This window comes from Scyliorhinus torazame, chromosome 19 (assembly GCF_047496885.1).
Source record: "Scyliorhinus torazame isolate Kashiwa2021f chromosome 19, sScyTor2.1, whole genome shotgun sequence".
NCBI lineage: Eukaryota > Metazoa > Chordata > Chondrichthyes > Carcharhiniformes > Scyliorhinidae > Scyliorhinus > Scyliorhinus torazame.
In genome coordinates this window covers 69,253,472-69,277,890 of record NC_092725.1, presented here as the reverse complement: position 1 = coordinate 69,277,890, position 24,419 = coordinate 69,253,472, and the positions used below count along the sequence as shown (strand labels likewise).

The 24,419-nt window shown below is 45.3% G+C and overlaps 1 protein-coding gene and 2 long non-coding RNA genes across 17 annotated transcripts in view; 2 read left to right on the top strand and 1 right to left on the bottom strand.

Moving 5' to 3' along the window:
* The window catches only part of LOC140396195 (uncharacterized), a 47,656-nt gene extending 42,845 nt beyond the window's left edge, over positions 1-4,811 (top strand). The window contains exon 3 of the long non-coding RNA XR_011936478.1: positions 1,202-4,811. This is a non-coding gene — a long non-coding RNA (uncharacterized lncRNA). The remainder of the gene's footprint in view (positions 1-1,201) is intronic.
* The window catches only part of LOC140396199 (uncharacterized), a 68,513-nt gene extending 47,853 nt beyond the window's left edge, over positions 1-20,660 (top strand). The window contains exons 2-3 of the long non-coding RNA XR_011936480.1: positions 16,330-16,443; positions 19,572-20,660. This is a non-coding gene — a long non-coding RNA (uncharacterized lncRNA). The remainder of the gene's footprint in view (positions 1-16,329; positions 16,444-19,571) is intronic.
* cadps2 (Ca++-dependent secretion activator 2) overlaps positions 12,184-24,419 on the bottom strand; it is a 1,044,194-nt gene continuing 1,031,958 nt past the window's right edge. For all 15 annotated transcript variants that reach the window (XM_072484477.1, XM_072484475.1, XM_072484478.1 and 12 more), the window contains 2 exons: positions 19,671-19,775; positions 12,184-12,404 (listed from right to left, as the gene is read on the bottom strand). In XM_072484477.1, the coding sequence (XP_072340578.1) occupies positions 12,225-12,404; positions 19,671-19,775 (285 nt within the window). In that variant the 3' untranslated portion in view covers positions 12,184-12,224. The remainder of the gene's footprint in view (positions 12,405-19,670; positions 19,776-24,419) is intronic.

Here is a 24,419-nt window from a genome sequence, read left to right as displayed (position 1 = left end):
TAAATGTTCTGTTCTGTTCATTTCTCAGCATTTTCCCATGTGGCATTCAGGTTGGCGACTGCAGGAACATCATAAGATGCAGGAGCAGAAGGAGGCCATTCGGCCCATCGAGTCTGCTCTGCCATACAGTGAGATCATGACTGATCTGATCTCACACCTGTTTATTTTCCTGACAATTGAATCTCTGGTGACCACTGCATCACTGCGTCCTTGTCCAATCATTCTGATGCAGTGCCATGGATTTTAGCCAGTGTCATCGCCCCAAGATGTCATCAGCCTCACTGCTACCGAGTGGTGAAAACGGGTGTGAGGGTGTCACAATCCTCCTTGAGGATTCCTGCACTGCCTGCCTCTTCTTTCCCTGCTGGATGGCCATCCACTTACTCTTCTCCTGAGCTTTAGCTATACTCCAATTCTCACTTCCAATTCGCTCAATACACAGTAACTTCCCTTCACTGAAGCTACTTTTCAAACCCTCCTTACTTTCATTCCCTCATATTGCTTTGTGTTGACAGTTAGGATTTGCACGGTCTCACTGAACTCCGTCATTGCCTCCAGCCCTACAACCCTCAAGATTTCTGTGCTGCTTTGATTCTAGCCTCTCAAGCATCCTCAATTTAAATCATCCAACTTTGGCTGTCATGCTTTCAGCTACTGAGGCTTTAGACTCTGGAAATCCCTCCATATATGCCTTGGCTCTCTACGGAGCTCCCATCCTTGATAGGGGAGACTTTGGCATAGTGATAGTGTCGCTGGCCTAGTAAACCAGGGACCCAGAGTAATGGGCTGGGGACCCAGGTTCAAATCCCATCACTGAAGATGGTGCAATTTGAATTCAATAAAAATCTGGAATTTTAAAAAAAGTCTATGGATGACCATGAAACCATTGTTGGAAAACCCCATCTGGTTCACTAATGTCCTTTAGGGAGGAAACCTGCTGGCCTTATTTGTGACTCCAGACCCACAGCAATGTAGTTGACTCTTAGGGGTGGACAATAAATGACTGCAACACCCACGTCCCATGAACACATTTTTAAAAAATGATCCTTAAAACCTAACTCTTTGACGAAGCTTTTGATCTCCATATGTATCTCAGTGTCTAATTTTGGTTGCTAATGCCTTGGAATGTTTTACCACGTTAAAAGGTATTATATAATTACAAGTTATTGTTTTCAACATGGTGACCATTTTCATCCCACAGCACTGAAAAGCTGCATGTTTGTGAGAAATTCATCAAGGAACATCCATGAATTCAACGTCTCCAACGGCAGCAGGTTAGATGTTGGAGCACCAACTGCTCCCGTTTCCACCCATACAAGATTTTTTTAAATGTGCAAATGTACAGGCAGTGGCTACACTTGGATACCACTTGATAAACACGCTTAAATTACGATTGAAAAACAATTCTGTAATTCAATGCATATTTAGTCATCTTAATGGCAGTTCTGTGTTTCTCAATAGTCATTTGATAGTAGCAGTACTTGAATACTGCTGAATAAAGAGACACACTGTAAAGCTTTTCACCTTGCACTCAACAGGACAATTCATAAGAATCCCGAACTGTAAAGGGAACAACAATTTCTTATAAAATCCCTACAGTTCAGAAAAAGGCCATTTGGCCCATCGAGTCTGCACTGACCCTCTGAAAGAGCATCCTACCTAGGCCCACTCCCCCATCCTGTCCTGCACATCTTTGGACTGTGGGAGGAACCCAGAGCTCCCAGAGGAAATCCACGCAGATACCAGTAACTGAGAGAACGTGCAAACTCCACACAGTCACCTAAGGCTGGAATCGGGAACCTGGGACTCAGGCACTGTGAGGCAGGAGTGCTAACCACCGTGCCACACCCAAAGAGTGTTGAGAATGTGGAACTCACTACCATAGGGATTGGCCCAAGTGACTACATGGCTTTATTGAAAGGGAAGCTAGACAAGCATATGAGCGAGAAGGAAAAATCCTGGGCGGGATTCTCTGATCCTGAGGCTAAGTGTTGACGTCGTCGTAAACACCGTCACCGTCAACGGCACTAGAGTGGCTCACGCAGCTCCAGCTGCTGAGTCCTGTGTCAAACAGGTGCCTCGGGTCTGCGCATATGCACTGTGGCCGGTGCGAACTCGCGCATGCGCGCCGTGACTGGCACGAATTTGCGCATACGCATTGGCTTCCTTCTCCGCGCTGGCCCCAGCATGGCATAGGGCTACAGGGGCCGGTGCAGAGTAAAATAGGCCCCCACCAGGAGAGGCCGGCCCGCCGATCGGTAGGCCTTGATCGCGGGCCAGGCCACGGTGGATGCCCCCCCCGGGGTCAGATCCACCCCCCCAAACCAGGCCGCCCCCCCGCAGGATGGGCGCTGCGGTCCCACCAGGTAAGACCACAGGTGAACGGCGCCGGCAGAACTCACGATTCTTTGGTGGCCACTCGGCCCATCCCGGACGGAGAATCGCCGGGGTGGCCGCCTAGAGCGGCCCCCGACCGGCGCCAATTCTCCGGTAACGGGCCGGCGTCACGTGAATGGCCCCGGGGTCAGAGAATCCCGACCATTGTTACAATGGTAGACCTTTTATATGGTCTTACTACTCTAATTTTCAAAAGAAAAAAAAAATATGTTTATGTGTTTTGTCTTTTTTATTAGGCATCAATGTCCTTATAGGAAAGTTAACTCGTACAGTGAGGAAACCAAAAAGGGAGTGCAGCCTAGGACAGACAACATAAATGTGCTCCATGGTCTCCACCAGGTCGCAAAACTGACAGGTCTCTGGCAGAGCCGTGAAGTGATTTAAACGATAGTTGCAGGGCACTGCCATGCACGGCACCCTCCACCCCAGGTCCCCTTGTTTTATGGGGAGGACACCTCCGTAGAAGGACCTCCAGTGGGGACCTCCGCCACCGGACGGCAACGAGGTAGTTCCTCCGCCTTCCCCGCCCCCTCCGCACTGGATGTCCGTACATCAGGAGCGTGGGGCTGAAGTACAAAGAAAACCTCAACAACGTTGTGAAGAAACCAATAGACTTTTATATGGTCTTACTCTAATTTAACAAATAGGGAAATATTTTTGTTTTTGCCTTTAAAATTTTTTTTTGGTTTTTCATTGTTTTTTTGTGAGTTTATCTACACGTGCAGGATTAGGCCAGCATCCGCCACCGACACTGGTGTGATGTTGGGTGTGGCAACCAAGCAAAAGAACATAAAGGAACTGATGGACAAAACAAAAGTGGGGAGTGCCCCAAAACAACGAGTGGAGCACAGCCCAAAAAGGAGAAAGGAAACAAAAACTTATCAAAAACCCGTCAAATTAAAGCGTGAGAATTGGGGTCAATAAGGCAATCCGACCCCTGCAGTGCCCACCGAGCATGGAAGGCCTCGAGTGTGCCCGTGGACACCGCATGCTCCCTCTCCAGGGACACCCGGCTGCGAATGAGGCCGCGGAAGATGGGCAGACAGTCAGGCTGGACAACCCCCTCGGTCACCCGCTGCCTGGACCTATAAATGGCAAGTTTGGCCAGGAGCAGGGTCACGAGGAGCTCCTCCGCCCCGGATGTCCGTACATCAGGAGCGTGGGGCTGAAACCCAAAGAAAACCTCAACAACAACGTTGTGAAGAAACCAAAAAGGGAGTGCAGCCTCGGACAGACAACATAAATGTGCTCCACGGTCTCCACCGGGCCGCAAAAGTGGCAGGTCTCTGGCAAAGCCGTGAAGTGATTTAAACGATAGTTGCACGGCACTCTCCACCCCAGGTCCCCTAGTTTTATGGGGAGGACTTCTCCGTAGAAGGACCTCCTCCGCCGGACGGCAACGAGGTAGTTACAATGGTAGAACCGGATGAGAATAGATGAGAGGGCACTTGCGTGGACCAGTTGGGCCGAAAGGCCGGTTCTGTGCTATTTACCTTATGTGATTCAACAGAGAATGAGCGAAACCCCAGTGTAACAGGCTCTCCTGTGATGATGTCCCTCCACATAGGGGGCAGCGTGGCAAGGCGCTGTTTCCCTCGATGTGTCGGCTGAGAAAACGTATACAGAACTTTTACTGTGCAATGCACCATTATAAGGCCCATCTCCAGTGAGTCCGGATTCACACCGGCCTTTCGCTGTTCAATATATCCTGGTTCGGTTTAGTGGGAATATTTCTGATATTATATTCTGCAAATCTTTAGTCAACGAAAAAATTCCAGTCAAGTTAATGCACCTTTCCCTAGAACACAGCAAATCTTTAAAAAAACACACACTATTGCTGTAATTTAACATATTATATACTCCTTATATAAACGACAAGATGCAGTGAGACTGTGTGAAGAGATTGCTAATCATTGTTGGCAGTGCAATGCTAAATGGTAACATTGATTCAGCCATTACCACGCGATTTGGAATAAAATTATGCCCGCATATCAATAATTGAATTCACAATTAATACGTGAATCTCCGTGTTTCGTGGTGAAGTTTCAAGGTTAAGCTTCCAGAAGAGTGTTGTTGACATGAAATAGTAGCCGATTGTTCTGTAATTATGAACGAGCAGCGTTGTGAGCAATTCAGCCCGTTAGTTAGAGTGACATCCTCTGAGCAGATTGTGTTAGCCGGCAGCACGATTGCATTTAGGAAGCACTTATCATTGAAAACCACCCCCACAAGAATGTTCGCATTTGTACCTGGGTGCTTCGGGTATTAGAAATGGATGTGTTTGGCTGTAATCGGTCAAATAATTGTACCATTTAATTGTGCAATTGATCGGTCAAATAATTGTAACGTTTAATTGTGCAATTGATTTTCTGCAATAAACATATCTTGCGATTTCTCATCCGAGAGGCGCAGCTTTTGAGTGGTCCGTGAATTCAATTAACTTATTTCCAATACAAATAGGCTAAGCGAAAAATGTGTTCAAATTTGGTTGGTTGGTTAGTTTTTTATTTGGGGGGGGGCTTACTTCTCGCCTGACCATCGTAAACAGGTTGAAAACTGACAGCAAAAATTCCCCAACTGCTCGCTTTGAGTCTAATTTAGACACGAATTAAAACGTAATGCTGTATCAGCATGTTTTCCTTGCCACTTTCCTATTCCAATCAGGGCGAGATAAACTGCCTTCTTGAATAATTGTCAATTTCCCCTCGTTTATTCAGAGTGATGTCTGAAAGCAGATGCTGCTAAATTGTAGCGATCTTTGGGAATTCCGCCCGGGGGGGGGGGGGGGGGTCGAGATTTCGAACGTGATCTTTCAGGGGCGTGAATATGAACGGGCGAGAACCGGGAATGTCACATTCCGCATGATTATCAATAAATTCGAGAAAGAAATCGCAGGCATATTTAACATCAATCTCCTTGCCTGTTCAAGTGTGGTGTGATGTTTCAGCCCGATGCACGGTTCACACATGTTCAACATCGCTGACAGTCTATCTATTAACACCTGGTATCTTTAACAAGCCCAAAAACGCTTATTAGCAAAACGAACAATCCTTAATTAAAAGTCCGTTAGCATATTTCAGCTGCAGAAACAGCTCATGTGTAATTGTTTCTGTCGCGGTTTTTCGCAAATGTTACATCACTCATTTCATTTGAATTTCGTTTATTTTGAGGGCGTAGTGCAATATTTAGCTTATTGATGAAATGATATATTTTTCTCAGGCGGGTTAGACGTTGATTTGCTCGACTTCCACGCTCGGAGCTACAGCAGGGTGAGAGAAAGGACGCAATTGAACCCAAATTGGTATCCACCACAGTCGGAGCAAGGTCTCCAGTTCAGGAGAGAGTCCATCTCGATCTTCCTAATCGCATTGGTCAAGCTGAATAATGCTTCGGTGAAAATGACTTTACCCCCCAACTATAACAAGATGTTCGCTTTCGAATAACACCCACATTTTATTCCTCTGCCTTCCGGGCTGGTACCTCCTGTAATATTTTCTTTTAAAAAGGCCCCTTGTCCGAATTTGGAATTTATAAAGGCTGAGGATGCCAGTGTTCATTAAGGTAAACAATTAAGAGCGTGACAATTTGAGTTCACTTACTTTGCGGTTAAGCAAGTGTTTGGTTTTAGCCTGACTGCGAGCTGCCTGCAGAAGCTCGACCCGCGGTTTATGTGAGAAAGGAGAGGTGGCTGGAACAAAGGTTCTGTGATGTCCACTTTGCTGCAGGTTCACGGTGGTTTGTTCGGAAGTTGAATTAGCGTGTCAGGTGTAACTTTTTATAAAACACAGTTGGTTAGCTGCATTAGTGCAAACACATTCAAGAGGTGGACCATGTACAATGAATTGGCCGAGCTTAATTGATGGTACCGTACCACCAAATAAAAAAAAACCAAGACTTTAGCAATTAAACGGAGTTAACCATATCTCTGACGCAGAGCGAGCCAGATGTTGGGGGACAAAACCAAACTGAGGCCAGCGGCGAAAGGAGGGATCGTCGTCTCTCTCCCCCCCCCCCCCCCCCCCCGGCCATTCTCCATAAATGTACTTCCTACAGTTCTGAACATTGCGTTTAGTATCTTCTGTTATGTATTATAGGGTTGACATTTGTGACTGAGCGATTTCGTGACTTTAGTTACATTTTCTGCCGGGACGAATATGGGACAGTGTCCCAAATGAATTCTACTGTTTTCGTATTTTGAGAAGTTCATGTCTAAAAAGGTGGCTCTCCGGCGCTGGAACGCGGTTGGTCTGATGTACACATCGACCCGGGAAGGGTCTATTACTGACGTGTCAAACCACCGCGTTTAGAAATGTGCGGCTTAATTATGGAAAATAGGCTTTGGAGAGTGAGGGTACTAGAAATGAAACTAACAAAGAATTTGATTAAATGTGGCGGTATTCAGTTTCTCATTATACACTGGAATATGTTTGCCCACCGTTGAAATGTAATTAACTGCGTTTTGTCTAGGTCGAATTTCAATATTGCCCAGAAAAGTCTCAATTAATTCCCTTTAAATCTTCAATTAAGGCTCCCACTACCATTTTAACATGACATTGAATGCTCCTTTACCCGACGCCAAACTTCCCTTCCCTCTGCAAAGGGGTTTTGAATGCAACGCAAGTCAAATAGGTGTATCGGCTCCTTCTGCCATTAACCCCTTATTATGTTTGATCTTTTGATGGTGAGTTAAAACAACGTTCGGCTGCTGCATCTCTTTATCAACAATTAAAACAACTGCAGGGTGATCGCACTGCGGGCTCCTACGCTTGAATATTGACCAGGACCGTGAGTTCGTGGGGGGAAAGAGTCTGCCACGGGGGTCGGAGAGACTGTTGACTGTCTCACAGTACGAGCTTGAAGGAGAAGAAACAACAAGAGTTTGAACACTGATTTTTTTTGTGTGTGTGTGGACCACAATGCACGCTGATAGTTGACAAGAAACATTGCAAATTACCTCTGCATTCGAAGCATCGCCAACAGCAATAAGAAAGCCCTCTCTTATCTGGCTACTTTGCCCCAGTTTCCGAATCTATGGAATGCCCATTAGTGTCCCAAAGCAATGTTTAAGCTGACGGAGTAGTTGAACTAGAAGCACTTCAATTACAAAGCATTGACAAAGGCGTCGACTGGCTGATGGTTATTGCGTTTGTATGTGTGTATTGTGCATGGGCCCAGTGCCATTCCAAGTTGTCCTGTATGATGCTGCTTCAAAGTCCGTTAAAAGGCTCCACGTCTACAACTTTGTACCTCGGGACATTTACACTTGCTGCGGGTTGAACCTCCCCCCTTGACAGAAACAAAGTGGCATTTCTCCTCCTCCTATCCCTGCTGAAAACGCTGCCTTTGAACATTTAGACAGTAAAATGCACAAGGAAATAATAGTTTCAGGCTCATAATTGGTGCGACCAGAGATTCTTTCCAGTCCAGCAGCGAGGCGATTGCACCGAAGAAGCAGATTCGGACTCTTGCATTGACCTTTTTTTAGGCTTTGTTTCGAATCCTTCATATTTGAAACGATTTACCTGGGGCTAAGCAAATCTTTAAAAAGCCACTGACCAACGGGGAACGGGAGGTGGGGAACCCAATTGGTTTTAGATATTTATAATTAATCACAATATAAGTGTCCGCGACCTGCTGAAATACAAATACACCCGTACTTGCATGTTCTGTAACTTTACACCAACACATAAGCGAAACGCAAGCATGTACCTGAAATTTACAGCAGGTTTGGCAGGAGGTCACCGTTATGAGAGCCAATTGTTGGACGCTGAACACATTTTGATGTGAAAACTTAAAGGGAGCCGGAGTGGGTCACTCTGATTAATGACTAACTTTTTTGTTTTCAGGGAATACCTCACTATCTACCCTGCCTCCGCATCCCCTTCTAACCGAAGTTATTTCTTTATCATTTAAAAGGACTGGGTCTGTAGGCGCTGCATCTTTGAGACTGCAGACTGTTACACATCTTGCTCACATAAAAAAAAACTGCGGGGTCCTAAAAACAAAATAAAGGCGACATGTTAGATTGCAGAAGCAATCGCCTGAATATTTCACTGATTTAATCGGTACATTTTATTCGTACTGGACGTCAAGGCCACGTGCATTACGGTGGCACATCTCTCCTAATGTTTCTGCTACTGCTGCGAATCCGAGTGTGTGTGCGCGCAAATGCACGACGCTGCCGTTTACTCTTGCTGATCCACCACCGTTAAAAGTAAATATCCTGGTGAGTGAACAAACAACAGACACACTACTCGCCTCGCTCAAGAGCTGTGGTGATTCGATCCAATCATTTCCAAAACCACCACGTGTCACTTCTTAATAGTACAGAAATACTGATCGAATAGCAGGGCCCCCGGCTAATAAATCACATTCGTGTGTCTCGCAAGAAACGTTTTTCCCCAACCAATGTCTGCCGCCAAAATCAGGATGTGTTCACTTTTTGGGAACTTTGACATCTTGTGTGGACTGGTCAGGTGCTGACGGAAGCGGAGGCTATCCGGTGCAAAGTGTACTGAATAAAGTTACAACCTTCAGTTGTCACCTCAATCGAGGACCAGAGATTACTGTTAACTTCGTCCAAATTAAAGCAACTCCGGAAGCCTCTTAATGATAGTGCGGCATCACAAATGCTTGCGTCGAACATAAAAATTGGCCTCAGTTGGGCCGAACCTTGTGCTGGGAGCGCTGTGTAATTTTTATTCGAGATGTCAACAGGGCAACTGAGAATATTCATAACGCAATGAATAACTGTCAACGATTAAACTAAATATTTATGTTGTGATCAGAAATATAAATCTCTGGAGGCTCCAAAAACTCCATATTAATCTTCTGATTTTTATTAGTCTCGTTCCATTTTTGGATACTTTAAAAAAAAGAATCGATATAGCCCATATTTACTGCATTCGGCAAGAATTCTTTTGACACAATTGGACAGTGTTCTTTCACGAAGTTAGTACAGTCACATCTCCATCTGGTTTTGCTTGCCGTCAATAATAGCTCAATGTATCATTTTAGTTGTGGGGACAGAACGTAAAACATTGTATAGAGGGCAATATTCACATTTAGAGTGGAACTCATTTTGTAACCAATAAAAAGTTACTTATATTTTAATAGTTACCAATTGATGGCTATATAGATATATATTTTTAAAATCAACAGAAATGCTTATGTACTTGAAATGCAAGACGGCATTAAATACATGATAATGAATGTATCCTTGAGGGAAGTACTTAACCGCTTGATCACAGTATATCTAACATTGCCTAAAGTGACAAAAACATATCACTCTGCAATTATATTGTGACCTCAAATATTGACTGGCACTCATCAATAATCTTAATTACAACCAGAAATGTGCCATTCTGCCGATTTCGGGACTAAAGAATGAACGAACAGTGTTTCATAAATCATTGGGCCAGCCCCAGACATCAATAGCTACCCGAGTTACTCTCGCTATTGGCCAAACTGTTCCGAGCCATTACAAACAAGGAATGATTCGAGTTGATATCGTTTCTCAAGGACAACATCCAACTATTCAGAAGCGGACCTTGTATCGAAATGTTAAAAGGAATACATAGGCAAGTATTCCGGGCCTGATGATTGGTTCGCTGTTGCTAATTAGCTGTTTGTGAAAATACTTTCAGAGAGCGCTCGTTTCACTAATTATCTAAGGCCGGCACATTATTGAAGCGAATTTTATCTGACTTCTCCCTGAACCCAAGGATGTTGCAGCGTGAAATTAAACTAAGAAAAGGACAACACGCCCAGCAACACACACACAAATATACCGCACACAGGCTTTACAATCTGGAGTAGAGTCCGCTCAAAAAGGACTGTGCATTTCCAGTAGTCCCTGCTTTTTATTCTTCAGCATTTTGAAAATTCTCCATACGCTTTATTTATAGAAGAAAAGCACCTTTCCAAAGAGGAGAGCGCTAGCGCTAGCGCTACCCACCCCCCCCCCCCCCCCCACCAACCCGAAGTCTGGGTCTCCGCCAAAAGCGAGCACGATGCAAATTCAGTTACATCGAACTGAACCGCTCATTAAAATTACAGAAGGCAGACAATTTGTCTCTCTCACACACACACGCGACCGTGCAAGTGCTGACTAATATTTGTATCTTAGATTAGCAATCCAAAGATATTTTTTCAAAAAGTCACGTTTTCTGAACGAGACCATCCATAAAATACGGCTCCTGTTTGTCGCTATTATGTCAAAGGCAAATTTAATCACTTTATTGAACGATTTGGCCAGTTAAATTCCGATGTGATAGTTAGATTCTTCTGTTTAGACCATCCACGAACACCACGATGGTGTTTTCATTTTTTGGAAAAGAAAACTGAGAACACAATATCTTTTTTAAATGCCTCAATTAGTCCAATCCCATTCTCCAAATCTTCCTAAATATCTCATGGTTCCAGGTAAGATTGCTGAACGAATATTAATTGAAAATGCAGACGAGGGGTTGTTAGAATTAAAGCCTCAATATCAAGATCGATGTTTTTTTGTCACCGGGTTTTATAAATGGCGTAAACATTCCTGAATGATAATCCGCAGTGACCAGTGAAGGAGAGGAGGGGGACACTGCACTATTACGGGGTATTTCATACCCCTCCTATAGATAGACAGGTGCAACGTTTAAGATAGTCGGAGAATGATGCCAAGAAAAGGAGGGGTGTTTCTTAACACTCAGCATCGGCAATGACACATGGTATAGGGGCTTTTACTTTGCAGGGAAATCAATGTCTTTTATTTCAGTTGGAGCGGGTGGGAACTGACCATGTCCCACCCGAGGCTTTTCATTCTCGCCAGTTTCTGCACACTGGGGCAGCACGGTAGCCTTGTGGATAGCACAATTGCTTCACAGCTCCAGGGTCCCAGGTTCGATTCCGGCTTGGGTCACTGTCTGTGCGGAGTCTGCACATCCTCCCCATGTGTGCGTGGGTTTCCTCCGGGTGCTCCGGTTTCCTCCCACAGTCCAAAGATATGCAGGTTAGGTGGATTGGCCATGATAAATTGCCCTTCGTGTCCAAAATTGCCCTGAGTGTCCAAAATTGCCCTTAGTGTTGGGTGGGGTTACTGGGTTGTGGGGATGGGATGGAGGTGTTGGCCTTGGGTAGGGTGCTCTTTCCAAGAGCCGGTGCAGACTCGATGGGTCGAATGGCCTCCTTCTGCATCGTGAATTCTATGAAACACTCTGGTGAACTTCTCCAGGTCCACGTGCCCCTGTCCCAGGCCGCCGAAGGCTTGGCTATATTCACAAAGATGCCCTGAACACCAGGCACAAAAGACACCTCAGGATGACACGGCTGTTTTATTCTATCATGCTGCTTTATGTCACCAATTAAGTCCACAAACCGCACAAGATGACTAAATAGCCCCCGCGCACTTCTCACAGGACTCGAGTCCACACTGGGTGGTGATCTTATCGCTGGGAATGTGCCGCCCTATGCCAGGTTTTCCTGGCACCTGTGCTGTGGGCACATTTTCCCCAATGTTAGAGCCCCCCCCCCCCCCCCCCCGAAAGTCGGGTCCTAGGACTTTAGCCCCCACCCTCCCTCCCTCCCTGGCCCGCACAGCGAATTGGCAGAACTACATAAGGCCTGATTCCGGAGCAGATGGACATTATCACAGTGGAGCACAGAGTTCAGTCGCAATTCTTCCCCCCCCTCCCCCCCACTCTACGGCTATGGCTCTAAAGTTTTAAGACAACCTCATTACACTTGAATGATGTGTTTTTTTTTGTTCACCGCCGTCCTCTGAAGAAATGGTACAAACACTGGTTGAAAAATAATGAGTCCAAAGGACCATCTCCTTTTTTGTTTTATTTTACATCTTCGCCCTCTTCGTCGCTGTCTTTCATCGTGATGCCCTGCAGCCCTCCGCCCTCGGACACCGACGCCGTGGCTTCCTCCACTGTCAACCGCGTGTGGGTGGTTTCATATTCTTTACAGTTCAGTGTCCCTTCTAAAACCCCTTGCAGCCTGAAGTCCCTGTACGATTTCTGCAGCAAAAACAAAGAGAGGGTCACTTCTTTTTAAAAAAAGGCAATTTTGGTTTTCAATGGTTTCTCGAAAGTGCAACAATCGAAATAGACACCGGCAACATTTTAGGTTTGAAGAAAAGCAAATCTATTTCTGTAGATTAGCAACACTGGATAATCAAACACGCTCTGTACAAAGCAAACACGCTGGCCATTGCTGGGATCACGTCAAGTACGGTTGGGGACTGTAACGCATTTATATTGAGACTGAATCCCATTTCGCCAGGTCCACTGTTAGCAGTGTTGAGCTCCCGATGAAAAATTGTCCCTCAACCAATATCAGTGAATCAGATTCTCTGGCTATTGTTACATTGCTGGGTGTGGGAGCTTGCTGTGCGAAATTTGGCTGCTACATTTGCCACATTATTACAGCGACTAGACTGCGAAATAGTAATTCATTGACTGTAAACTCATTCAGGTTGTCTTAAGGAGGTCAGGGATTTCTCTCTCTCTCTCTGTCTCCCTTGCTGGGCCAAGTGCCATTAACTTGCCCAACTGGCTATTCAATATGTATCAGCTTTGACAAGCTCAGCAGAATCTGCGAGGGCAGAGAGAGCACAAAGCAGAGCCCAATACTCCCCACATCTGATGTTCACAAGCAGCCACTGCAATTGAGAGCAGAAAGAAGGGCAGTTAGTGAAGAGAGATGTGCAGGTTAGGTGGATTGGCCATGCTAAATTGCCTCTTAGGTGTCCAAAAGGATAGGTGGGGTTACTGGGTGAAGTGGATGGGGTGGGTAGTGGGCCGAGGTAGGATGCTCTTTCAGAGGGTCGGTGCAGGCTCCATGAGCCGAATGGCCTCTGTCTACACTATTGGGATTCTACGATTTGAATCCCACTTTCCAGCACTTGGTCCTTGGCCTTCCAGCCCTACAGAAAGAGGCCTGAGAAATGGAAGCCAATCATCACAGCCATGTCCCATTGCTGCCGAGGTCATGTGATGCCTCAAATACTACAGGGAGCAAATGCGACCTTCTCACCTTTACCAGCAGACTGGCTGTGTATTCTTCATCCTGCTACAGCAGCATTTAAACAGTGGCTTTAAAACAAAACACGTGGGGGCACAAGGATTTGACATCGGATAGAAAAGACAGCACCCCCGACAGTGCTGCACTGCCTCAGCTCTGCACTGGGGTGGGCAGCATGGTGGCACAGTGGTTAGCACTGGGACTGCAGCACTGAGGACCCGGGTTCGAATCCTGGCCTTGGGTCACTGTCCCTGTGGAGTTTGCACATTCTCCCTGTGTCTGCGTGGGTTTCACCCTCACATCCTAAAGATGCGCAGGTTAGATGGATTGCCACTTAATTGGGGAAAAAAAGAGCATTGGGGTGTCAGCCTTGGTTTTGTCTTCCAAGCCGGGTTTGAACCCACACCCTCCTCAGTCAAAAGCCAAGGCTGACAGTGGGTGAGCTTCAGGTGCCCGACTGTGAGTCAGCATCGAGCAAAAGCCAGGCATTTCTACCACAATGAGAAGGGATTGGCGAGGCAGTCACCACAGGGGCTGTTCTGCCGCACACAAGGACACGACCAGGCCACATTGACAACATCTTTTTCAAATGGTTTCACAACGCAGCTTACAATGAGACAATCAGGTAGCACATGGTGTGCCGCTCGGCCACGCAAACCAGCACCTCCCAGGTTGGCAGGAAGAGAACTTTCTAATAATCCCAGCACAACGGATAAGGATGGGTCAATAACTACCTGACCTCTCATTCTAAAAACAAAATACTGCAGAGATCTGAAATAAAAACAGGAAAGGCTGGAAAATCTCCGCAGGTCTGGCAGCATCTGTGGAGAAAGAGTTAACGTTTCCAGTCGGAGCTGAGGAGAAGGATGTGGGTTCAACCCTGACTTTGAGCACAAAATCCCTCACACCCTAGTGCAGTGCTGAGAGAGTGCAACACTGTCAGGGATGCTGTATTTTCTATAAGATGTTAAATCCTTGAAAGTGTTTTATTGTTTTAAAGCTATCGTTTAATTGTTGTTGAACTCAGGGTGATGGAGGGGGAGGGGGCTGCATGGAACAATGGTGCGCAAGTGGGTGATGGAGGGGGAGGGGGCTGCATGGAAGAGGCTGGAGATGGCGTCCTGTGTGGGTACGGGTCTGGGGGTGCTGGCAACGGCGCCGCTGCCGCTCCCTCCAAGGAGGTATACCACGAGCCCGGTGGTGGTGGCGGCCCTCAAAATTTGGGGGCAGTGGAGGTGGCATAGGGGGAAAGTTAGGGTCTCGGCGTGGACCCCATTACAGGGGAACCACCGGTTCGCCCCAGGAAGAACAGGTGGAGGGTTTTCGGGGTGGCACAGGGCAGGCATACGAAAGTTGGGGGACCTGTTTGTGGACGGGAAGTTCGCGAGCTTGGGTGAGCTGGAGGAGAAGTACGCGCTCCCCCCTGGGAACACCTTCAGGTACTTACAGGTAAGGGCGTTTGCCAGATGGCAGGTGGTGGAATTTCCATGGCTACTGCCGCAAACAGTACAGGACAGGGTGCTCTCGGGGGGGGTGGGTGGGAGTGGGGAAGATCTCGGAAACTTACCAGGTGATGCAGGAGGAGGAGGAGGAGGCCTCGGTGGTGGAGTTGAAAGGTAAGTGGGAGGAGGAGTTGGGAGAGGAGATCGAAGAGGGGACGTGGGCAGATGCCCTCGGGAGGGTGAACTCTTCCTCTTCATGCGCGAGGCTCAGCCTCATACAGTTTAAGGTGCTGCACAGGGCACACATGGCCGGGACAAGGATGAGCAGGTTCTTTGGGGGTGAGGACAGGTGTGTTAGGTGCTCAGGGAGCCCAGCAAATCACACCCATATGTTCTGGGCATGCCCAGCGCTGGAGGAATTTTGGAAGGGTGTGGCGAGGACGGTGTCGAGGGTGGTAGGATCCAGGGTCAAACCGGGCTGGGGGCTCTCAATATTTGGGGTGGCAGAGGAGCCGGGAGTGAAGGAGGTGAAAGAGGCCAGAATTCTGGCCTTTGCGTCCCTGGTAGCCCGGCGAAGGATTCTCCTTCAGTGGAAAGATACGAGGCCCCCAAGCGTGGAATCCTGGATCAGCGATATGGCAGGGTTCATTAAATTGGAGAGGGTGAAATTCACCTTGAGAAGGTCGGTACAAGGGTCCTTTAGGCGGTGGCAACCGTTCTTAGACTTTCTGGCAGAACGATAGACATTGGTCAATGGCAGCAGCAGCTCGGGGGGTGGAGGGGGGTTACTTTATTTTTGTTTATGTTATTTACACTGAAGGGTCTGAGGGGGTGTATACACCTGTTGTCTTAAGTCGGGGTGTTAATGTTAATTTATTATTTAGGAACGGGGGGGGGGGGGGAGGGGTTTGGGGGGTTGCTTTTTTAGATTGTGTTTTGTACTTAACCCTGTTGGGTTCTTTTTTCTTTCTCATTTTGTTATTGATATTTTATGAAAACCTTTAATAAAAATTATTTTTAAATAAAAAAATTGTTGTTGAACTCCGAAGAAGAGGCATAATGGACTCTTTTCTCTCTCCAGATGCTGCCAGACCTGCTGAGTAGATCCAGCATTTTCTTTTTTTATTCCTGCTCTCTAACTTCAATACAGGCCTCCCAATTAAAACAAGCAGGAAGGACGTTAGATGAGCACAGGATTAGGCCTGACTATGACACCTCCCATGATTGAATGAGCTGATACAATTCACTATGCATGTTGCTGTATGCAGGAACATAATTGACAAAAGTACTGGAGTGTCCTGGTGACTATGGATCAGTGCACTGTTAGAAATCAGCAGCGTGAGTGGTCGAGGGGGTGAAAACTGAGAAATAAACCATTCCTTATCATTTATTTTATCCCAAACTTAGTCTGCCGCTTTGTCCAGGATGGTTAAGGTAAATCTGAAGAAAGATGCCCTCTAGATTTTTTTTTTTACAGAGCCAGGCGCAGATGGACAAGGAACGGGATTGCAGGAAAAATGATCATATTGTTGAAGAGCCGTTCACCAAGCCCAACAAAAGGGAACCCTAGTGATCTTTCTTTACTGTTATGGTAAATATAACATTCAATGCATTATACTGTTGTTGTATTAAATGGGCCTGTAGTCTAAATAGTACAATTACTATATTTAGTTTGGCTTGTTAACTTGGGCCAGCTTCTAAATGCCCATGTAACCAAGGGAACAGATGCAAGTAAATAGTCAGTCATCATGGCATCAAATTTAGGTGCTGCCACTAAGATGTAATGTAATGTAATAATCGCTTATTGGCACATGTAGACTTCAATGAAGTTTACTGTGAAAATTCCCTAGTCGCCACATTCCGGCGCTTGTTCGAGGAGGCCGGTACGGGAATTGAACCTGCGCTGCTGGCATTGTTCTGCATTGCAAGCCAGTTATTTAGCCCCTGTGCTAAACCAGCCCCTTCTACACCTGTATTGAAGAGTGAGATTTGTATTTTAGCTGTTTAGTTATTTTTAATGATCGGAAATATCTCTGCCTATTTTGAATATAAAATCCTCACTTAAAATGGCAAGTCAGGCAAACATAGACCTTTTAAGAGTCAAATCAATGCAAATTCTCATCACCAATATACTGTCAAGAATTAGTCTTTCTAGTCAACCTGTCATTGGCCAAATGCAGTATTTCAGTCAAGAGGGAAGAGTCGGGAGTGGAGACCGTTGAGGCATGGTGAGGAGACAGAAAGTGAGAGAGGGGGAAATGAAGAAACAGAAAAAAGACAGAAGGAGAGAAGTATTAGGGGAGGAGCAGGGGTGAACAGTGGAGTAAGGAAGGGCAGAAGGAGATGAATAACATGACGTGGGAGAGAGAAGGGTAGAAGAAAGAGAGAATGGGCAAGGGAGATAGGAATGGAAGAGAGTGTGAAAAGAGGGGTAAAGAGAAAAAAAATGGAAAAGAGGGGGGAAAGTAGAGAACAGAAGGGGAGAGAGGTAGTGAAAGGTGAGGGAGTGGAAGAGAAAAAGAAGGACATGGGAGAGGGGATGGAAGAGAATGATGGAGTGGAAGAGAGAGAGGATGAGGAAACTAGAGGGAAGGAAAAAAAGGTGAGAGAGGTGGTGGAAGAGAGAGAGGGGAAAATGAGGAAGAGAGGAAATGGAAGAAAGAGAGAGAAGGATGGGAGGGAGAAGAGGGACACAGAAAAATAGCTGGAGTGGAAAAGGGAGGGAGTGGAGGAGGGAGGCAAATGAAGAGGGGATGTTAGAAAGATAGAAAGGAGGTGGAAGACAGAGAGGAGATGGGAGAAACAGAGATAGAGAGAGACTCTGCAACTAAGTGGGTGGGGAGTGGAGGGGAGAGAGAGACTGATAACCAGGTACAAGTGACAATTCTGCTTTTGAGAACTGAGGCCTACAACATTGTAAATCAGCTTTGCAGGTAGAACTGGGTTGCTACTGTGAAGTGAAACATATGGTAGGCAGGTTACTCTGGGCTGCTTTAATTCCAAAAGGAATGTTCCCCCTTTCCCTCCCCCACCCTGTTACCCACAACTTGCAATGATCCTCCAGCTACTTTTCCTGATGATTTTGAGCATAATTTGATCAGTTGGCTTATGGCATGAGAAAGGGGGATGCAACCTTCCTGACCATGATGAAGTTGAAAACGTGAACCCTTGCAGTGACAGTCCATACTGGGAGCTGAAGCATGAAGAGGATTCTCACACTCTACCGTTTATTCTTCCCTTCAATGCATTGTGTTTTGCAAGAATATGTCGATTCCCCTTATGATTGTGCAGGATGCTCCAAAGGTTTAAAACTTCCAATAAAACAGAGGAGCCACGGGAAGTGGAGAAATATGGTTGAAAGTTGACTGGGGATTAATTTGATGATTACTATTAATAGCTAACTTGAACATATTCTGGGTAATCAGAGGCAGGGGGATGAGTAAATGACAAAAGACAAGACAATGAGGTCCTGAAGGCGAAGCATATTTTTTAAAAGAATGCCCAAGACGTATCATCAAAGTTCTTCTTTCAAATCTTAACTTCTCATTGTTAAATAGAACAAATTGTGTTTGTCACACAGGCTGGATGAATCTGTGTGACTTCTTTCCAACTGAGAAGTTCAATAACAGTGCCTCCTACAGGTGAAATTGGTAGTACAGGAAACATTGTGGGATTGCATATTGAGTCAATCTTTCTGTGAAATGAGATGTCCATCTACTGAATTAAATACAACACAGATGGCCAAGTATTGTGGTTGCCTTGCACAGCTTTTGATATTTTAACATCTATTTTTCATTTCATATTAAATCACAAGGGTACAATCTTCTGATTACCGACCTAATAGGAAGAGGAGTCATTTAGCCCCTCTAACCTTTTACTGCCATGCGCTGGGACCATAGCTGATGTGCGACCAAACTCCCATATCCCTTTACTCACCTCATCTCAGATTTAAATGGGTGAATCTTTATTATTAAACAGTGGCCTCCTAGTTCTAGATACTCCCACAATAGGGAACATCTACTCCACAACAGGGAACATCTACTCCACGTCCACCAATCAAGTTGTCCATTCATGATGTTTTAACACTGTGTCTCCTGCCAATGCAAGATGGCCATGTGCAGAATTCTATGTTGTCATTTGCAGGAGACACAGTGCTGGTTGGGAGCTAGTCATCTATTTTCTGAGCCCTGAGGTGGGCGGGTAGTCAGGGTGTGGCCTCCCCTCAGTTTCCAGGAATCGGGATGGTGAGGGAGAGGAGGCTTCTAATTCACCCGATATGGCTGTACTCCAGGACTGCAGGCCTCCATATAAAGAGGCTCCTAACTCTCCTTGATCATGTCCCTACTGTGTGTGTTTGGACCGGGAAGAGATTCTGACATTGTGGTTCCAACCCCAAAATAAAAATTCTGCCCTATTCGTTTGAAAACTCTCATGCACACTAATCTATAGGACTGTTCCTTATTCTTCAAAAAAGTGTTTTACCGGTGTCATCCTCTTATGCAAATGCAGATCTGATCTTGCCTTTAATTATGATCATTAATAAGTCATTGCATTTACCTTTTAAATAGTCATTACTTTTCATTGAAAAAAACCCTCTGACCAATCTCTCTTCTCTTGGCAAGCACGCAATATGACTGCCAAGAATGTTGAAACACATCAATGCATTAGATGCATGTAAAGTCACCGAGATGAAACTGACCTTGGTCTCTTTATTTTCAGAAACAAGATGGAATTTATCAGCTATATATCTCATGAAGATAGTACCTTCTAACTTCTGCTAAGTGGCCTATTGAGAAATAAGGAAAAAGCTGTTTATACCTTGACTATTTTGATGAGCGTCTTCAGCTGGTAGAGATGGAGCTGCAGATCTAAACGGTCTGTCAACCAGACACAGATGACTTTCATTGAGCTGGTGTACCATTGCTGGGGAAAGAAAGAGAAATCTCTACAGCCATCAGAGAAAAAACATTATGGATCCAATAGCACATTACTTTTTTCTGAGACAATATTTACCTTGTGCAAGCTATTACCTGTGGCTCGCCCAATCATTGGCTCTTTACTCATGAACGTCCTACTTTTCAAACCCCATAGAAAATAATTTGTCAACAAATTAAAAATTGTCATCAATTGTCTTAACATCCGATGTAATGTAGTTAAAAGACAGACTGGTTGACTTATTCCAAGATGTGTCTGATTAAAAGGGAAAATCATTCATAAACTTCATTCAACATAGATCAACAAGTACAGATTTAGATTTGACCTCAATCTCTATTTTACTTTCTTTTTCAAAATTTTGATTGGTTAACCCAACTCAACATATGACCAAATCCAATATGACCAACAGGGAAGACAAAACCATAATTGGTTGAGTGCATCTTTTAGCTTTACAACTAAGTATATTGAGGAACATAAACTCGTGGCCATTCTTGCGTTAAAGCAAATGTCATAGTCATCATACATATGTAATTTTAACAACAAAATACAATCTTGTAATTTTGCCAGAATTGCTTTTGGAGCATTCTGCTAGAAATAAAGGCCAATTCTAACAAGACCTCAGCAGCGCGGGTTCAATTCCCGTTCCAGCCTTCCCGAACAGGCGCCGGAATGTGGCGACTAGGGGCTTTTCATAGTAACTTCATTGAAGCCTACTTATGACAATAAGTGATTATTATTATTATTCAATATGGCCACCATACCCCACTGTATATGACTATACTACATCTGACTTGACCAAGATATCTACTCATTTAAGATTTATATATATATGTAAATTTAGGAATCAGGGAATATGAATAAAGATAATTTGTATGAGAGGAACAGTATTATTTATGCTTAGAAGTGTATTTCTTGATTAAAATTTAGCATCACAATCTTAGTCAATCAAAATCTAGTAATATTTTTCAACTCTTAAACCTAACAGCGGCATGCATACATCTTGCAAAGTTTAATAGGATGTAATTGAATCGTCGGTTGTGAGATTCATGCAAATTGAAAACCCTGAACAATGTCTATATTAGTCTCCACTCGGGCATCAACAATTTATGTTTATCATAGAGCCAACATACCACACTCCGCTGAATTCCCTACCTCAGGTACTTTACTGGGGGAACCACAAAGTGAAGGCCAGGTACTTCCTGACATCTGAGGCAGCAAGATGACAGAAACAGCCTTGTCCAGGGCACTCCTGTCCACTCAATGCTGGATAGGTCATATCAACCACTTGTCTATAACTAATGTATGGGTTAGAAAACCACGAGAGAGTGCAAACAGAAGCCTTGTCTTAAGTTTAAACACAACTTTTAAAACATCAACAGTTTTTGGGGAGAAAAGGTTCAGATTCCTACCACTTGTGCGAAGAAGTTATCCCTGATCACCCTCTGAACAACTTTGCTGTAATTTTAAAGTTATGTGCCCTTCTTCTGTACTCCCGCGTGAGTACCCATTTTGTGTTACCATCCAAGACCAATATCACATCCAGTAATTCTGATTGTGACTTGGATTTGAAAAAAAAGTCTTTTAAATACCTGCATAGCTCATTCAATTCTGAGGGAAGTTTAGAAACATTTGTTCATACAAAATGGAATGAAAAAATACTATTTTGATCATTAAACCTGTCCGTTATTAAGGCCACGTACATAATACTATCATTGACTCCACATCATTTGAAGTCTATAGAATTTAGTGGTAGAACGTTGGTGTTACTCAAGCAGCATTGGAGCCTCTGAAGATAGTCTCTCCCCTCACATCTGAAGGGCTGCTTGGGTCAAAATTACCTGTGGTTTTAAGTCTGTCATTTTATTTTGATTGGGGTACAGCTAAATGTTCCGCCCAGATCACCATATGCGGTTTAAACAGATCATACAGTTGTTCAAGAGTCCTGACAGTCAATCCAGCAGGTATGGGGCAAATTTAGTACTGTACGTATTAGAGAATCTTAGTTACCAAGCACTAGAGGACTGTCAACTTGATTTCAAACTTTCAATCTGCTGTTATTAATCCAGAATAAAAGGATTTAAAATCAAAAAGTTATTGATGCTTGAAAGAACATGGGCAGAATGTAATGCCCTCCACTGTGGCAAGTTTGGAGACGTTTATACAGGCAAGATGATGGTGGGTGGGGTGCCAGTTGCCTACCTGCCTCCACTCCAATTAAATCGATGGCAGGAAAGCCAGTGGACAGGCTTCCCACCCTGTTGCCTATTGAGGGATAGAAGTGGGAAATTAATGCCCACTTAAGGGCTTTATCCCACCACCGCTGGTATAAACCCAGCAGTAGGTGGGGTCTTGCCAGGCAGGGAGCACGACAAGCAACTCCCAATGGGGTCTTAAGGGGGGGGGGGGAGGGGAGGGATCCTTCGTTCAAAGGCACTCAGTGCTTGATTGAGGGACCTGGCATCGGGAAGAGGGGGCCCGTGTGAGCCACCAGTTGCCCTTGCTGCTGAATCCCTCCATCGACCCCACCCCACATCCATCGACAATCCAAAGACTTGGGTGTGTGTGTGTAGTGCAGCCACCACCTCTATAGTTGGCGCTATTGTTCAATAGAGCTGCCAGCTTCTGACAGCTCTCAGCACTTTTTGCCTCCCCCGATTCCCTCATCAAGGAGAAGGCCCATCATTTTGCCCTTCCTGAAAAGAGATGAAATGGGATTCTCGTGCACTCCCTAGTCAGCGGGCGAGACCACCCCCCCCCCCCTTCACCTCACCTAAGTACCGCCCCATTACTCTCACACCAGAATAATTAAACACGACAGCGTTCAGATATAATAATCTGTGTCACACCGCATCGAATGGAGTCTGTGATTAACAACTCAAATGATCCCGTTGATTCTTCACTTATCACATGTGAGGCTCCGATTTGTCCACTTCATTTTCTGCCCACATCTCTCAAGAACCACAGGAAACAAGGGAGCGCTGCTGTCTTTGACACGGGGTGACCTCTGTATTTCTTCACACCAATTGTGCATGACTCGAGGCTGGCAAGTCACATTAGCAGCCCATTTCCTCATCAATCCTCCGCTCGCTTCCCAGCCCAGAAAGGTCCAACAAATCAACAGGAGTGCAGAAAACAGAACATCAGTCTAATCTCGCCATTTAAGGCACATTTTTGTCACCCGGTACGAGCGAAGGCTTTTCGAGACAGCTAAGAGGTGATGCTGCTGGAAGGAAGCGTCAGGCAGATTTGACAATGACTGGTTGCTAAAATGTCGAGAACCATGGCACTTGCGTATTTTCTTTTAATAGCGATCGGGTCAACAGGGTGCACAGGACGCTCTCAGTGTTGATGTCTTCCGACGAGTATGAAAATTATCTCAGCAGAGCTACAAGCACTTTCACATCATCATCATCTTTTAGTCCTTCAAACCCCGGCACCACCTCCTCCCCCCAAACGCTGCAGACCTTTAGTCTTGAATTAATAATCTATTGCAATGAAAAGAGGTACGACATGAATGCCTGGCACTGATCCCCAACTGTGCTCAGCATTGCTACAGGGACTGAAAGACAGCCCTCCTCCCTCCCTCCCTCCCTTCCCGCTATTGTTGGCAGCGACAAAGCCGGGAGACTGCACTTGTCTAAATGCTACAGCTGAGCCAAACTGGGTCTCTTGCAGCTGCGGAGGCTTCACTCGCAGCCCGTGAGCTCGCCCCACAATAGCAAGAGTGAATTCTTTGTCGGCCCTAAACTGTCCTAACGAGGATCAGAGAGGTTGCCACGCACGGCGACTGAAAGTGAGGTTCAGCGACGTGTGTGCTGGCAAGCTGCAAACAACTGAATTGAAATGGAGCATGTAGTCACCAGGCATTGTACATGTTTGATATTTTCACTCCTCCCCTAAGCATGAAAGTAGAAATCGTTCTTTTTTAAATCTGGGTGAGCTGTCTGCCTGCATTTTCCGTGGGCCTATCAGCACACTCCTCGGGAGTCGCTGCTTAACAACGAATTAATTACAGCCAAATTTCACAAACACTCTTTACATTCAAATTACTGTTGTTGCAAGAGGCTGACAGCACAAAAGCACATCAGTTTGTTTGTTCCCATCCATTGTCGTCAAAAGAAAATGTCTTTGGTTTTAGCCAATCTGAGTGACCGACGAAGGAGCTTGGGGGAAGAGTTCAGGGAGTTGCTGAGATTTGTCCCAGTAGAGTAACCACGACGAGACATCTATAGGAACAGGCTGTGTTCTTGGGTTTGTAACTAATACAAGGTCTAATTTCAGGATGTTTCAGAATTCTACACCTGACACTTTTATGTTTGCTTAGGAATATTCACACAAGGTCCACTGACCTAGGATTGTGTTTTTTGGGTGCTTAATGGCCGTCTAAACTTCTGATATGGTGGGCGAGACGCTCACATTCATTAAAAGGTGGAAGTGTTCTGCCCACCTTATTGATAAAGGACTGCAAAGAAAGCAAAATGGCATGCAATGCCCAACCATGAACAGGGTGCATGGCCATTACTTAGGCAACTATAATGCCTGTTTCAGGCTCCCACTGCAAGATTGCTTTTCCAGGAGACTCCTGTTTTTCTAATCACTGCTTCTTGCAATTGCTGCTTTTCTTTGGAGGTT